Below are 14223 nucleotides of genomic sequence, written 5' to 3' on the forward strand. Positions count from 1 at the left end.
AATAATTCCATGGGAACACTCAACCAGGAAAGCATCCTATTACATAATACTGAATGCATCTTAAAGACTAAGCTGAACAAAATGTACATACTTTTTTTTCGCTTCTACATTGTCCACAAACAAAGTCTCATAAAACAGCAATATAAAGATGTCCTTGCACAATTCAAGGCATCAACAGCCCTTTAAAACAATCCACTACAAGATAACAGATGTGTCTCCCGATTAAGAGAAACATGTGTTCCACAATATCCTTTCAGCTCCACTCTGCTGAGTGCCTGGACCCCAACATGCCACCTGCCTGTCTGTGCTGATCCCTGCTGCTCAGCGAGCACGTGGGAAACCACAAAGGCATCAGCTGGGTTGGGTCACCAGACACTGTGCTTGAAGGGCAAAACAGGATGCAGTCATCTGGAAAATACTGGACGTTATTATTTCTAAGTAAGGTTTTATAAATAGATTCTCTATCTTTGGAAGGTAACCTCTGTCCCTTAAAAGAAAAAAGTGACCCTTCAGTTTCAGAAGAAATGTCTGTTCACTGCTCTTAAAGCGGTTCCATTTTCTTGAAGCCTTGAATTAAACTCACAGCCTACAACTTCTGAGTGTTGCATTTTCTGTGTTTAATTTCATTTGTGATCTCTTTGTAGCAAACAGTAATTTATTTTGAAAACACAGCTCTGCTGTCCTACATGCCAAAGAAATCCTAAAACTAGAACTGCACAAACAAAACCACCACCAAGGTGCTATGAGACAGGCTTCCACTGCTGCTAGAACAAGACATGCTGTTCAAACCACTACTAAAAGCAGCTTCACTCTTATCAATTAATACCTCAAACATTAACACTAGACCCTAATACAGTGAACATTAGCTGTCTGTTGAGTCATAATAATAAAGTAATAAGAAATGAGAATAATGAGAAGAGTAAAATAACTCTCAGCATGACTGAAACTATTGCTCATTGGAGCACTAGGCCTGTATAAGACCTCAACTTTGTGGAAAATCAGCAGGTTGTCAGCCATATGTGAACGCACAGAAGAAAACTATTTTTATAATTGCTAACTGTACATGCAAAACAGAAAAGAAATATATATATATTTATTTTATTTTTTTTAACGATCTTGTTGCAACAAAACCCTGGTGTGTGCTACGGAAGCTTCCAAAAAATCTTAGTGACTTACTGAAATGTACGAGAACGATGACAGCTCCCTGGTTATCAAGGAGACTCAATCTGCCATCTGGAGGAGGATAAATTACACACACAAACATACACACCACAGGCAGTGACTTTGGTCATTCAAGATTCCCAACGTTTTGTTGGCTGAAAAGGTGCTCACATACTTACAACAGTCTGAGTTTTCTATGAGTACTAACAGAAAATTGCCTCCTAACTCAGCTCCTAGAAGCATTATTTATGCTGAGGTTTCCATTCAAACAATTGTTCATTTCCTCTGCACAGCCATGACTTAATACATTAAAAACACTGAAAAATTTTGATATCAAAACACCAGAAAGGGATTATAAAAATCAGTTTAACCCCTTCCAAAGATCAGATTTTTGCATCAGTCACATCACTAATGCAACTCAGCTCCACCACTTGCAGAGCGCACTGAATGCTCCTATTTTGTCCTCTCTAAAATGTAAAGCCCAAAGGAAAAAAGACTACCTTCCCATATATTTATAAAGGACCTCATATAAACTAGTCATAGTTTTTGTCAGTGACTCAGCTACCACTTAGTTTAAGTGATGCAATAAATGACAGCACTTAGTCATAACAAAGTCACTATTTTCATTCCACTGTCCTTGCAACAGCTTTTCCTTTTTTGTTTTTTAAATTAAAAAAAAAATCTATATAAGCCCAATCAGCAGGAAAAGTGAGTCCTTCAATCTCAAATCAAATGCACGCCCAGCATTCTTTCATCCTCTTGCAACTCCAGATTTCCTCCTGCCGCACCTCCCATGACCATGCCCACATTCTTACGGTGCCTCCAGTTCCTCCCTGGCCTCTACTTGCAGCTGAGCAAGAGGCAGCACGAACGTGGCTGGTTCAGGGCACCCATCTACTGACTAATCACCTGCTATGATGACTGTTGACCCGCAGGCCAGCGCAAGCAGATAACGGCTGAGCTCACCGTTACATGTTTTCCCACGCTCAGGATTCTTTATTAACAACTTTTTACTTGGGCATTAATTTTCACCAACTCCAAAAGCAGATTCACCCCGTTGGAGCCATTCCGTAGCAAACTTTTTTTGATGTTCTTAACATGAGCAGAGACCAGAATAGAGCCCCTAACTGAAAAGTCCATGAGACCCTTACCCTGTGATTTCCTCATGTCTTTTGTGGCTAAAGCACGATTCCCATGCGGAACACTGGTAAAATCAGGATTGGTCACATTGTTAACTCTCAGCTCTTGCCCCAACGACTTCCGACCATAAGTATTTTCCCCAGATCCTCCATTGACACTGTAGCCACCTGTGGAAAAAGCAAGGTGAGATTAACACAAGCTGCATTCAGCAGGGCAGCATATTAGGAGTTATTCAGTTCAAATGCAAATCAACAGCTCAAACTTCTATAAGCTTTTTTAGCTTCTTTCTCACTTCTACATGCAAAAGTGTTTTGTTATATCCAGTAAGGTTCCAAGACACACATTCAGAATCTGATCATTCTTTCTCTGAAGCACATATAAAACTCCACTACAATAGAAAGGGTTTTTTAAAATGCTGATTTTGTTGTATTTGAGGGTTTTATTATTATTATTAATCTTGTGTTTTACAAGGCTTTTCACACCAACCTACCATTAAACACAGCTCGAGGCAGTCACTTATTGGCTCCTTTATCACACAACTCAAATTTCAACACTGTTTTTCTTACAAACCCGTAACACAAGATCCAAAAAACAGCCAAAATGAGAGAAAGCTCTGAATAAGCTATGGATTATTTAAACTATGACACGCAAATCGAACAACTCTCCCTAAACATACAGCACACAGGATTTTTTACATATTAATAGCAGCATAACCTTTAATGAAATGCAATTGTATATTCTCCCACTTGAGAGTGAAACAGTACATCTTCAGTAACAGTAAAAAACTGAAATAAAAGGGTCATTTTGAGTAGGGCAATCATTTGTACTCCAAGACCCTCATTTTACTCCTAGTATCTGCATACTCAAATGAGAAAACCAAAGACTTTTTCCAGGCTGCCCCACCACTGAGGGCAGGCTCCTCCTCAGCAGTACAGTGGAGAAATGAAACTGACAGCTATGTACACTCTCAGTGCGCTGAAGCTCGCCTGGAGGTCCACCTGCACAGCCACCTCTCTGAGCTTCTCTCTTTGCTTGAGACAGGAATGGCTCAGCTAAAAAAAGAGAAACCTGGAGCAATGAAGGAGATGCAAGGATCCCTTCAGAAAAGGCATTTCCGCAGTTTCACCTGCATCAGTACATAGAAGTCAGCCTGGGGGAAAGAAGAGATGCTTCTGTACAAGAGGAGGTAACCTCCTGAGACTGCAGCATAAGCGAAAAAACTTCCAGACGTCACAGTGAGTAAACATAGAACACCTTAGTAGACATAAAATATCATTCATCTCAAATACAAACCTTTTTATCCAAAGTTGGGAACTACCAGTAGAAGTTTGTGCAATTTTACACATAGGACTACTGTGCCATTACAAAAACTCCAATCAGATCCTTAAGGTCCCTTCCAACTCAAGCTGTCCTATGATTCCATAAAAAACTCCTAATCAGAATCTCATCTGTAATTAAATAATTACACCTTGAGCAAAAATAATTTATGCATATTTTGACACAAAACCATGTTTCTAAACAAAGCAGCACATCCTTTAGGTTAATTTATCATAACAAATCAACACAGCCCTGTGAAGGAAACTACTAACAATATTTATGACAAAAGAGAAGTATAGCACTAAAATGTAAAGCAACAAAGAAGTTAATTTAACAGAAGGTGTCAGAATCATGCATTCAGACCACAGACATCAGCGACCACAAACATACATGCTGTCACATACAACAGGACTTCAAAGTTACTTCACACCCTTGAGTGCACACAAACATCTCATCTGGCTTTGGTTGCTTGCAAAGGCAGTTATATCTGCTCCAGCATTTTTGACATTATCTGACGTGAATTCAACACAAGCCCGCATTATCCCACTTGACATACATATGGTACATATTCGCTAACAATAGAAAGCAAAGCACTGTTACCATTTTGAGTAAATGAAGAGCAGCGAGGCAAGTTTTTAGGCATTAAGGCTGTAAATATTACATAATTCTCTTCAGTTATCTGCTGATACGTCACCGTTATTAATTATAGCAGAAACGTACAGATACCACAGCATGAATACTAGCGTAGGGGTTTTTATGTGTGTGTCTTCTTTCCCCTTCAGTAAAGGCTGAGTACATCAGAGCAACAAGCCAAAAGGCAGAAAATGCAGAGATGGAGAACATCTAGTCTATGGAAAGAAACCTCAGGAGGCCTTGGATTTAGCTTTAAAAACTAAAGTCCATAAACTTACCTGTCTCATTTCAGAAAGTAAAGTAGAGGAGACAAAGGGGAGATAGCCAGTTGCAGACTTCCACTACCTAATGGGAAAGGTTATTTAAAGAAAAATGACCAACTAATCTCAGAGATGCAAAAAGGACAGGAGTCAACAGCAACAAGTTACAGCAAGGGAAATCTGAACTGCATACAAGAAATGAGCTCTTAACCAGGAGAGTGCTAAAGCAGTGAACAGGCTGCTAGGGGAGGTGCAACCCAGGAGGTTTTCAGAAGTGAACTTCCAGAAATGATGAAGTTGGAAGTCATCTGTACTATCAACATCAGAAAGTGGAAAAAAGAAACCTCTTAAAGATTCCAGGTACTTGTGGCCATAGTCACCCACAACAGAGAAGCTACAAGTTCTTTAAATGAAAGCTCCCTGCTGTCAGACTCCAAAAGCATACCTGAAGAATCTCAGGCAAGAAAAACAACACTGACGTGAAACTGCACCTGTAAGCTTCAATTTCTTAAAATATAAAAATGAAGGAATACAAGGAATCTGGTTTTGTACGTCTCTTCAAGTCACAACTGAACAAAACAGCTGAGTCAAAGTGCTGAGCTCGCAGAGACACGTCCTGTAAGACACTGTACTGGAGGGAGTGACGGCTACATTCCTCCTGTCCAAGAGGTACTTTCCAGTAACTGCACAAAAACTTCCTTGCTGACTTTGCATGCAACTTGGCCATTTCACATGCAATTTCAGAATAACCTGGTACATTTGAATCATACCAGATCCCTTCATATTAGAAGATACACTGACAATAAAATCTATCCACCTTCTAGGAAGGTCATCTGTTTATCAACTTTTACAGCATGAAGATAAGCAAAAACTTGACTCACGTTCCTTTCTCCTATTATGAGCACTTACTACTTGCAAAAAGTAGCTCTGTATCAGTGCACCCAGCTGTAGTGCCCCCAAGACGTGGTGTGTAACTGTGTACAGAATGATACAAGATAGAAAAGAAGAGGGGGGTGCAAATGCTTTTGAGGTACCACATTAAAATCACTGGGATTCTACAAGCAGAAAATATTTCAGCTCTGTATTTAGAAATTATAGAGCTGAGATTACAAACTTTTCTTTTACAATGGATATCATTTTGAAATATCAGCTTTCTTCTAGGGGAAGTATTGCCATTCTCCCCATGCCCTCAAAAGAGAAAAAAAAAACAAAACAACAACTCTGCAATAGTACAACCCATACATTGTGCAATCCATATGAAGTCAGACTAAGGCAGAAATTTCCATTGATGACAAAAGACAGATTTGATTCCCTAACTAAGATTCCACTTTGCCACAGTAAAGCTGCACGAGACACTCTAAGCAGCGGTCCCTTGAGCCAAGCAACCCATTTCCAACCCCAGAAGCACCAGGCACAATGCAAGAAGAAATTACAGCTTGCAGACCAGACACATCCACAATACTACTCTTCAGGAAAACCATTAATGCACAAAGTCTTCTCTCATATTTTTCCCTTAAAGCACCTGCATATTTTCTCACTGCTCACATCAACCACAGCTTTTCTTTGATCCCAGATAAATCTCTTACCACAGCGATGCTGTGGCAATAAGCTGCACTGGTTCACAGTATTTTTTTTGAAAGAAAAAAAAATAGTTTTTCAAGCATTTTGAGTATACTGCCTTTCTTGGAACGTTCCCTCAAAATTTACACATGAAACAGCAATCTGAATACCTTTGTCTTCATTCTGTATGTCAGTGTGGACTCTGATATCATCGTGTCTTTGTCGAGACACCACAGCTGAATTTGAGGGTTGTAATCCATAGGAGGCAGAACTGCCCCGATCTCTGGATGAAGAGTATTTTAAATTGTCCTGGTCAGCTGATGCACTGTCAGTTCTACAAAGAGAAAAATATGTTTTTTTATGTAGGAGTATAACAGGAGTGGGATTCACATTCACTTACAAATGCAACATACTTAAATGACAATCCCAAACGTATTTCCCTGTGTTAAAATGTGTATATTTAACCTGTTTTTTAGGAAGTGACCTTAAATTCACACTGGGATTAGAGTTGATCATCACAACAGCATGCAAAGGAAACACACTCTAGTGTCAGCACCTTGTGTCAAAGGTTCCCAAATATTCCTTCAGTTAGATGCCTGTATGGGACAGGAGGACAAACTCCTTCCAGAGGTAACGAACCAAAGAGAGTGAGGTATATACATGTATCACAGCTCGGCTTTCACATTGTGTACTGCCAGCACTAATCCACACATGAACATTTACATAACATGTTATGGGCCTCACTGAGCAACACAGAACTGGTTATTAGATGGAGGTGTTACCGGCACATAACTGATAATCAATACAGTAAAAGAATATTAACATTTTGCAAAACAAAAGCTGCAAAACAAGAATAAATGCTTCACTACAGCAAAAAATGAAATGTAAATTAAGAGCTGTCATTCTTTAGAACAATGCTTGCAGGTAAGTGATTTTGATACAAATCTGCATGAAGTTTTGACCACTCATATCAGAAAGGTGATTTATAGCTCAGAATAAACATGTAAGGAACAAGGTGAGAACTGTCATGCTTGTTCCCACTGGACACACCAAGTGATGTGGGTTTTAAAAACAGTTACTTCAATGTATTGTATTCATATGCATCAGATTCCAGAACTTAACTCTACTAATGACAGAGTTTATTCTTATGAACAACACCAGAGACTCTACACAGGAACCACAGCCATCTCAAAGCAAGAACTGGCAGAATGCTGTACATCCCAGCTGCACCTGCCATCTCACCACTGAAGTTATTCACAGAGGGCCTCATTAAAACTAATTCTCAAGTTGTGGATAGCTCATACAAGTATTTACCAAAAAGCAGGATGTATGATTTCTTTTCATTCCTGTGAATTAACTACAGTCTGTGTATGGAGTAACACGTGTTCTTGGGAAAAACTATTTCATTTTTACTTCTAAAAAGAACACTGTGATTACAGCCAGTAGCCAGACTCAAGGGAAAGGAGTCAAATACATCCCAAGGCCAACAGGGAACAACAACAGCAGCAGAAGGTTTCTGGGGAGCGGGTGGCACCCCAGCTGTCCCCAGGGCTCGTTGTCTTCTGACACAGCTCCTCCTCAGAGCAACTGAAGGAGAACAGCACAGCGGATTGCATTTGCGGAGACAACTGAAGAAACCTCCCATGTATTTTAATCCTTGTCAGCTTGGAATAAGATTCAAAACAAGGAAATGGTACTTCAGCCTTTTTATCTGAAGCATCAAGTTTAGATCCCAGCTAAAACTTCCACAGGGAAAAGCTGTCAGTGGATTTCCTTGGAAGATATGCGTGACTTTCACTCTGTAAGCCAGTGCATCTCTGCATACGGACAATATGACTCTTCAGGAAGCATCTGCTGGGGCAGCACAGCACTGCCATACGGAACCAGCAGCCACAGCCAAGTGAGCCCCACTGAGAGCCTGTGCTCATGGCTGGGATCACACAACTGCCACCGGACCTTCAGCACTCACCACAGGTACACTGACCAACAACGCTCAGTGCTGTTTCCTCAGTGGTACGGACTTCAACCCCACTCACACCACATTCCAACTTCCCTGTCAGCTCCACAGCTCCCAGCTCTATCTGCCCTGAAACCCCAAGGGGCCTCCAGTTTATGGGAGGATTCAAGCCAGTCTTGCCTTTCCATGAAACAGGCTGACAGAACTGAGCTGTGAGCTGTACCATCCACCGGTGTCCAGATTGAAGCCCGTAGTCCTGAAGTCTGAGCACAGGCTGATTAAACATACAGTTTTTAGGATTTCATATCCCAACCAATGGAAGGACTCCACATGTTCTCAGTACAGCCTGTCAGCATTTGGTCACATTTTCCATTGTAGTGCGGTACACCAGCCTATTGTTTCCCTGGGAAGAACTCCACACTTGGTTAGCTCTGCCTTTAGGGACAGCTTTCTGCATGCTCACCGTGCACAGCTCATCACCCAGCTAAAGGTGAGCAAGATTTTATTTAAAACGTACCATTTTCCTGCGCATCGATAGACAGCAGTTCCCACTGAAGACATTTTCCCCACTACAGTAAGCATGAAGTTTAAATAACCAGCAGCTTCTGCCCTCTTTTTTTTCTTTGCATGGTAAAGACACTCCTCAGCAAGGAACTGCTTTCCAGAGAACCACATTCTGTTACCCAGCCGCTCCCGCAAAGACCACTTTATCAGTTACATACATTGACATCATCATAGAAGTGAACACATGCCAAGTATGAACGCAACCACTGTACAGTGTTAGCAACAAGAGAACCAAAGTACAAAAATGTGACAGTAGATAAAGTTCAGAGGAGGCTCAGGCTGGCTATTAGGAACTATTTCTTCTTTGAAAGAGTAGCCGGGCACTGGCACAGGCCAACCAGGGTGGTGGTGGAGTCGCTGTGTTTTTTCCACCTGCCTGAATACATTGAAATGGCTGCTAGTTCCTTCAGAAAGGCTACTGGCCAGCATTGAGAGAACACAGCAAAGATGTCAAGGTCTGCATCCACCCCTCCTGCACTAACAGTGCTAACAACTCCTTCCTGCTGCACTTCTGCTGCTGGACAGCATCCATAGCCACTTCTCAGGTCCCTCAGCTCTGCAGCACTCATTTCTTGCATAGAGCTTACCAATGCTATCCAACAATGGACAACAGGAGAGAAAGTCAAGGAGACCTATCCTATATGTGCATTCTTGACATGTTTTCCCATAGACACCCGATAGCCATTTTTGGGTGTAGCTGATCACTGCAGCTCTGGGATGCCTGTTTTCTACAGGAGTCTGCTCTCAAAGCTCCTCCTGCTTCCCACTGACACACTTCACATTCTTTCATCTTTCTCACATCTCGTTCTCCTCTGGTTTCACATTACAAACTTAGGCTCCCTCATTTTACAATAAAAACAAACACCCAAAAAGCTCTTTGATCTCATACCTTCTCAGCCTTATCAGCATATTCAGTGAACTCAGATGCGAAAGGAGATCCAGAACTACTTGTTACCAGTCCAGAGCTGTGCCTACTCCCATTCAGCACTTCCTGTACAGTCCTCCAAACTTCTTTCGCAGGTTTCCCCTGATCTCTTCATAGTTACACCTCAGAACTGACCCTACAGTCACTCCCCAGCTATTAGCTTGCCTCCAACAGCACAACTCCCACCCGTGCCTTCACTATATTAACTCACCAGTGCTAATTCTTGCTGTCTGTAATGGACACGCCTCTGCCCTTTATAGTCACAGGAAAAGCACTGCTCTGGATATCACCTTCTCAACCTGCTTGCTCTGATGAGCTTCTCAGCTCTGTGCCAATCCCTCCTGTTTTGTTTCATATTAAACACAGGGTATTCTGCTGCTTAGGTTATAAGCTACCTAGAAGGAGAATTGCTTTTTACTGTCTTATGATGTCCAGACTGACAGAGATCTACCATGCCACTCAGTCTGGCACTGCAACAACAGAAATTACTGATTCCTAACATTGACTTATGTTCCCATTGCATGGGAAGCATACACCTCATTTCCAAGAACAAATTCCAAGACTGAACCCTTCATCTAATAAGCCACCTCCAGATCTTTTATCAGATGCGAAAGCCTTCTTCCTGTACTCCTCTTGCTAACCTGTATCACTGTAAAAGAGACAGAAGCCCTGTTAAAGTCTTATCTCCCTTTCTCGCCTTGGTCACAGTGTGTTTGCTGAGCTGCCACCCCACACCCGCGCTCCTGCTGAGCACTAGGATGTTCATACCAACTGTTGTGCCACCCAGAGCAGTTCCTATGGAAGGGTATTATTTATTTCACTACACAATCAGGCTTTAGTATTACACTGAATCAACAGTCCACAAAGCTGGAAAGATTAGCAGAGGGGGACAAGAAAAAAATAAAATCAAAGAAAAACCATCACAACCACTTCATTCTTCTGTTACACCCAAGTGTTGTGTTGCCACTACTGCAGTCTGAAATACCACCGTGCACACACTGACATATCCATGTGCATCAGCACAACTCCTTCCTCTACAGTGCACAGCTCTATCAGTACATATACTGCAGGAAGACCAGGCCATGTGTGTTAACAGGCAGGACAGCTTTCATGCAGGCAAACCAAAACATCAACTTCTAATTGAAAATAGCTCTCTCAGGGAAGCACCTGGGCTCCAACTTCGGTTTTGGACTGTTTTCACCCCAAGTCCCAGCGCTTATTAGCATTACTAGAATCTGAGAGGAATCTAGGCTTAGAATGGAAATCACTCTGGTCATTTTTACTTGCACACCGATGTATGCACCACAATAAAGTTCATCTGACAATACACCCAAGCATTAGGAGTTCCCTTCTCCCCCCTCAAGCAACTTGAAACATTTCTCATTATTTTACCTATGTGCATTCCCTCCTCCATGCCCTGCAAGAAAGCACTTACAGCAGTATCACCTGTGTTAAACAAAACAATCAAGAGCAAGGAAGAGGAAGGAAACTATACTTGCATATATGCCATCCTGGGGGTTGTCCAAGAGCACATTCAAAATGCTTCACAAAGGAGAAAAACTCACTGATAGATTTAAGTAATAGTTCTCCTTTCAATGGCCCATATTAATCACTTAAAAACAACAGAGATTGATTTACCCTCTGCTCCATTCTTTAAGTGAAGGCTCACAAGTTCCATGCAGCCAAAGCTGACACTGCGAGATGAAGAAACTGTGAGTGTAAAACCCATAGAGAAAAATGTGATGTGTGTTTGGGACCATGTGAACACTTCCAGGCTCTCAGTTCTCTCACCAGGCTAAAAACTCCAAAAATTTGAAAGGAAATAAAGTTAAACTCTCACAAGAGGCAGAGTCAGTACAGAGGTGCTCTGCATTTCTCCACAGAAGCCCCAATTACACAACCTGATGGAAGCAGAACCAGCCCCTGACCACCGAGTTCCCCATGCCTGCTTCACTTTCTCTGCTGCTTTCAGATTTGTTTCTGCAGTGGCTTCTTGGGTGATTGGTTTAGAAATGTCATTTACAACTGCAGTATTTGAGAGCTGAGGATGGCTCACACAGCAGCACAGGGAAACAACCAAAGCTGGAGATGTGGGATCAACCAACTTCTTGAGCTGCCGTACCACCAGACAAAACATTTCTGCAATCACATTCTTAATTGCACTCCAACACAACTGAATGTGCTGAAGGCAGAGGTTTGTTGGGAAGCCTGCTTTCTAGAAGCTACAATATATTTTTTAGGCTAAAATATAACACTTGTGATAAGTTAGTATGTCCAACCAGGAACTGCTCAATGCCATCCACTGCTGGGATGCACCCCAGCTCCTGCAGGGGAGCAGTTACACACCACAGCTCCAGGTCACTGTCCTGAAGTGAGGCAGGAAATCAGGAGCAAGAGATCAACTTGCTTACATGCTGAAACTCTTCACTAAGCCAGAAATGCCATAAGACATCACCAGTGAGGACTACTGTTTCTTAAGTGAGGAAAAATGGCAAGTTATTTGAACAAATATCTCCATAACAGAAGAAATCAGAATGTAAGTGTCAAGGCCACATATACCACTAAGAACCAGACATTAGCCCTGAAGTGCTGCTGGCTGCTCAGCCAAAGGGCAGCTCCTGGCACAGTAATACTGAAGTCACAGCTCACACACCTCCCACTGCCCCACGCCAGGCACACACACACGCTCCTCAGGGAGCGCCCTTCTGTTCCTTGCTGCCAGTTGTAAAAGCAGGATCCCACACTACGCTGCAGTTTCAAATGCACCGAAAAAGACCCGATACAAAATAAATAATGAAAAGAAAAACAGAAAAGAAAGAAAAATACACACATATTTGAAGGAACGTGATTTGCACAAAAGAATTTTGGCTGTTAACACAGAGTACAACAGCACACACACGGCATCAGCTGTACCATAGGCAGCAAGGCCCGGAACACACGCTCCACGCCCGACTGAAGATGTCAGCGCTCTCAGTTTCTCTTACCAAGAACCGGAGCGCCGGGCACCACCACCCCGCGGGACCCGGCGCGTTACATGAGCCCCCATCGCTCCGCTCCCGGCTCACCCGCTTCCCCCACCCAACACACGACCCCTCGTACACACCACGCACCGCCGCGGCCTCGGAGGCGCAGGGCCGAGCCCGCAGCCCCCGCCGATGCGGATCGCAGCGCATCGCCGCTCGTGCCCCGGTGCATCGGGCCGCTCTCCGGCCCGGCCGCGCGGTGACAGCCGCGGCGCACCCGGAAATCCCTCCCGCCCCCCGCTAGGCCCGGCGCTGCCGCCCCGCCGCCCCTACAGGCCCCGGCTCTCGGGAACGGGGTTCCGCGCCGCCCCGCTCCGCCGCCCCGGGTCCGGCCGCGGTCCCCTCCCGCCCCCCGGCCCTGCCCACCTGGGTTGCCAGTCATTCCAGCCCCGCGGGTGGTAGTGCTGCCTGCTGCCGGTGCCGCTCAGCCGAGACCCCGGGGCTCTGCGGCTCATTACCTTGCCCGAGACGGCATGGCCGGCCGGGCAGCGGCGCGGGGCGGAGGGAGGAGGCGAGGTGCGGGCGGCGGCTCCTCAGTGCGGCGGGGCGGGCGGCTGCTGGAGCCCAGCGCAGGGACGGGATGCGGCCGCGGCTGCTCCGGCTACTGCCCGGCCGCGCGGCATGCCGGGATGGCGGACATGGGCCGCCCGCCCCCGCCGCGGGGCACCATGGGAGGACGGGGGCGGGCGCCGCGGGACGGAGCGTGTGTGGGGAGACACGGAACCAGCGGGGAGCGAAGAGCCCGGGTGTGAGGAGACAGCGGGATCCTGATGGCGGCTGTGAGGGGACAACCAGGGCAGGGAGCCTTTGGTCCGTGAGGAGCGGGGCGGAATCACGCCAACCCCCCCATAAACAAGACGTCAGGGCTGTACGCGGGGACCCGCATCCCTCGGAGCAGATCAGCCCCACGCCCGGGCCGTGTTCCCCCCTGTAGGTGACTGTTGGGGCTGACTGATCCCTTACTACTGGTTTCTCCTCCTTCCAGCTGACAGAACGGCCTCTTTGTAAGCCGGAATGACCTCTGTGTAAAGCAGGCACCGCGTTTGCTGGAAGGGCATTCGATACACAGTGCCCTGCGGGTGGGAGCACAGCAAATGTGCAGGAGAAAAGTCCCCTCCATTCAGGAGATGCTCGTTTTCCACAAGGATGTGAACTTGTTTTAGGTGTATTTTTATTCCTCCTATAAAACCTGGAAGCCTTCGTGAGCTTATTTGATAAACCACATTCCTGACTGCAGAATATTTCCTCAGCTATGTAGAATTGTGTCACGGTTTGAACTAAAAATCCACCTGCGTCCGTGACAGGGGGCTCTGTAGCCCCGAGGGCCCTAGGCCGAAAGGAAAAAGTTAATTAGGAAAGAAAACAGCGGCAACGATCTAAGGAGGCACACTTATTACTAAAATACTATATCGAAATACAGGATAACACAATATAAACAATAATAATTGAATTGAGCTAACGAATCAAGCAAAAAGGAGAAGAATGAGTCCCGTAACCGAGAGCCTACTGTAAATTAGCGAACGGCTGAAGGCTCCACACACTCCCTGAACGCCAGAACTCGAAAGACGTCAGTCTGTTCTGCGACAGAGTTAATATAGAGTCCAGGTCCCGTGACCTATCGTGTTGTTCCCTGGGAGATTAGTCTTCTTCTGTAAGTTGCAGATTCAAGTAAATTATTCATGC

The 14223-nt window shown here is 44.6% G+C and overlaps 1 protein-coding gene across 4 annotated transcripts in view; it reads right to left on the bottom strand.

Annotated features, from left to right (window-relative positions):
• The window catches only part of SMG1 (SMG1 nonsense mediated mRNA decay associated PI3K related kinase), a 54226-nt gene extending 41049 nt beyond the window's left edge, over nt 1-13177 (bottom strand). The window contains exons 1-3 of one of the 4 annotated variants that reach the window (XM_015876711.2): nt 12907-13177; nt 6242-6405; nt 2313-2468 (exon numbers count right to left, since the gene is read on the bottom strand). In XM_015876711.2, the coding sequence (XP_015732197.1) occupies nt 2313-2468; nt 6242-6405; nt 12907-12995 (409 nt within the window). In that variant the 5' untranslated portion in view covers nt 12996-13177. Of the gene's footprint in view, nt 1-2312; nt 2469-3594; nt 3699-4529; nt 4597-6241; nt 6406-12906 lie in introns of those variants that run through there. The other 3 variants (XM_015876713.1, XM_015876712.2, XM_015876714.2) reach the window with 3 other exon arrangements.
• Nucleotides 13178-14223: the final 1046 nt, after the last annotated feature.

Source organism: Coturnix japonica, chromosome 14 (genome assembly GCF_001577835.2).
Source record: "Coturnix japonica isolate 7356 chromosome 14, Coturnix japonica 2.1, whole genome shotgun sequence".
NCBI lineage: Eukaryota > Metazoa > Chordata > Aves > Galliformes > Phasianidae > Coturnix > Coturnix japonica.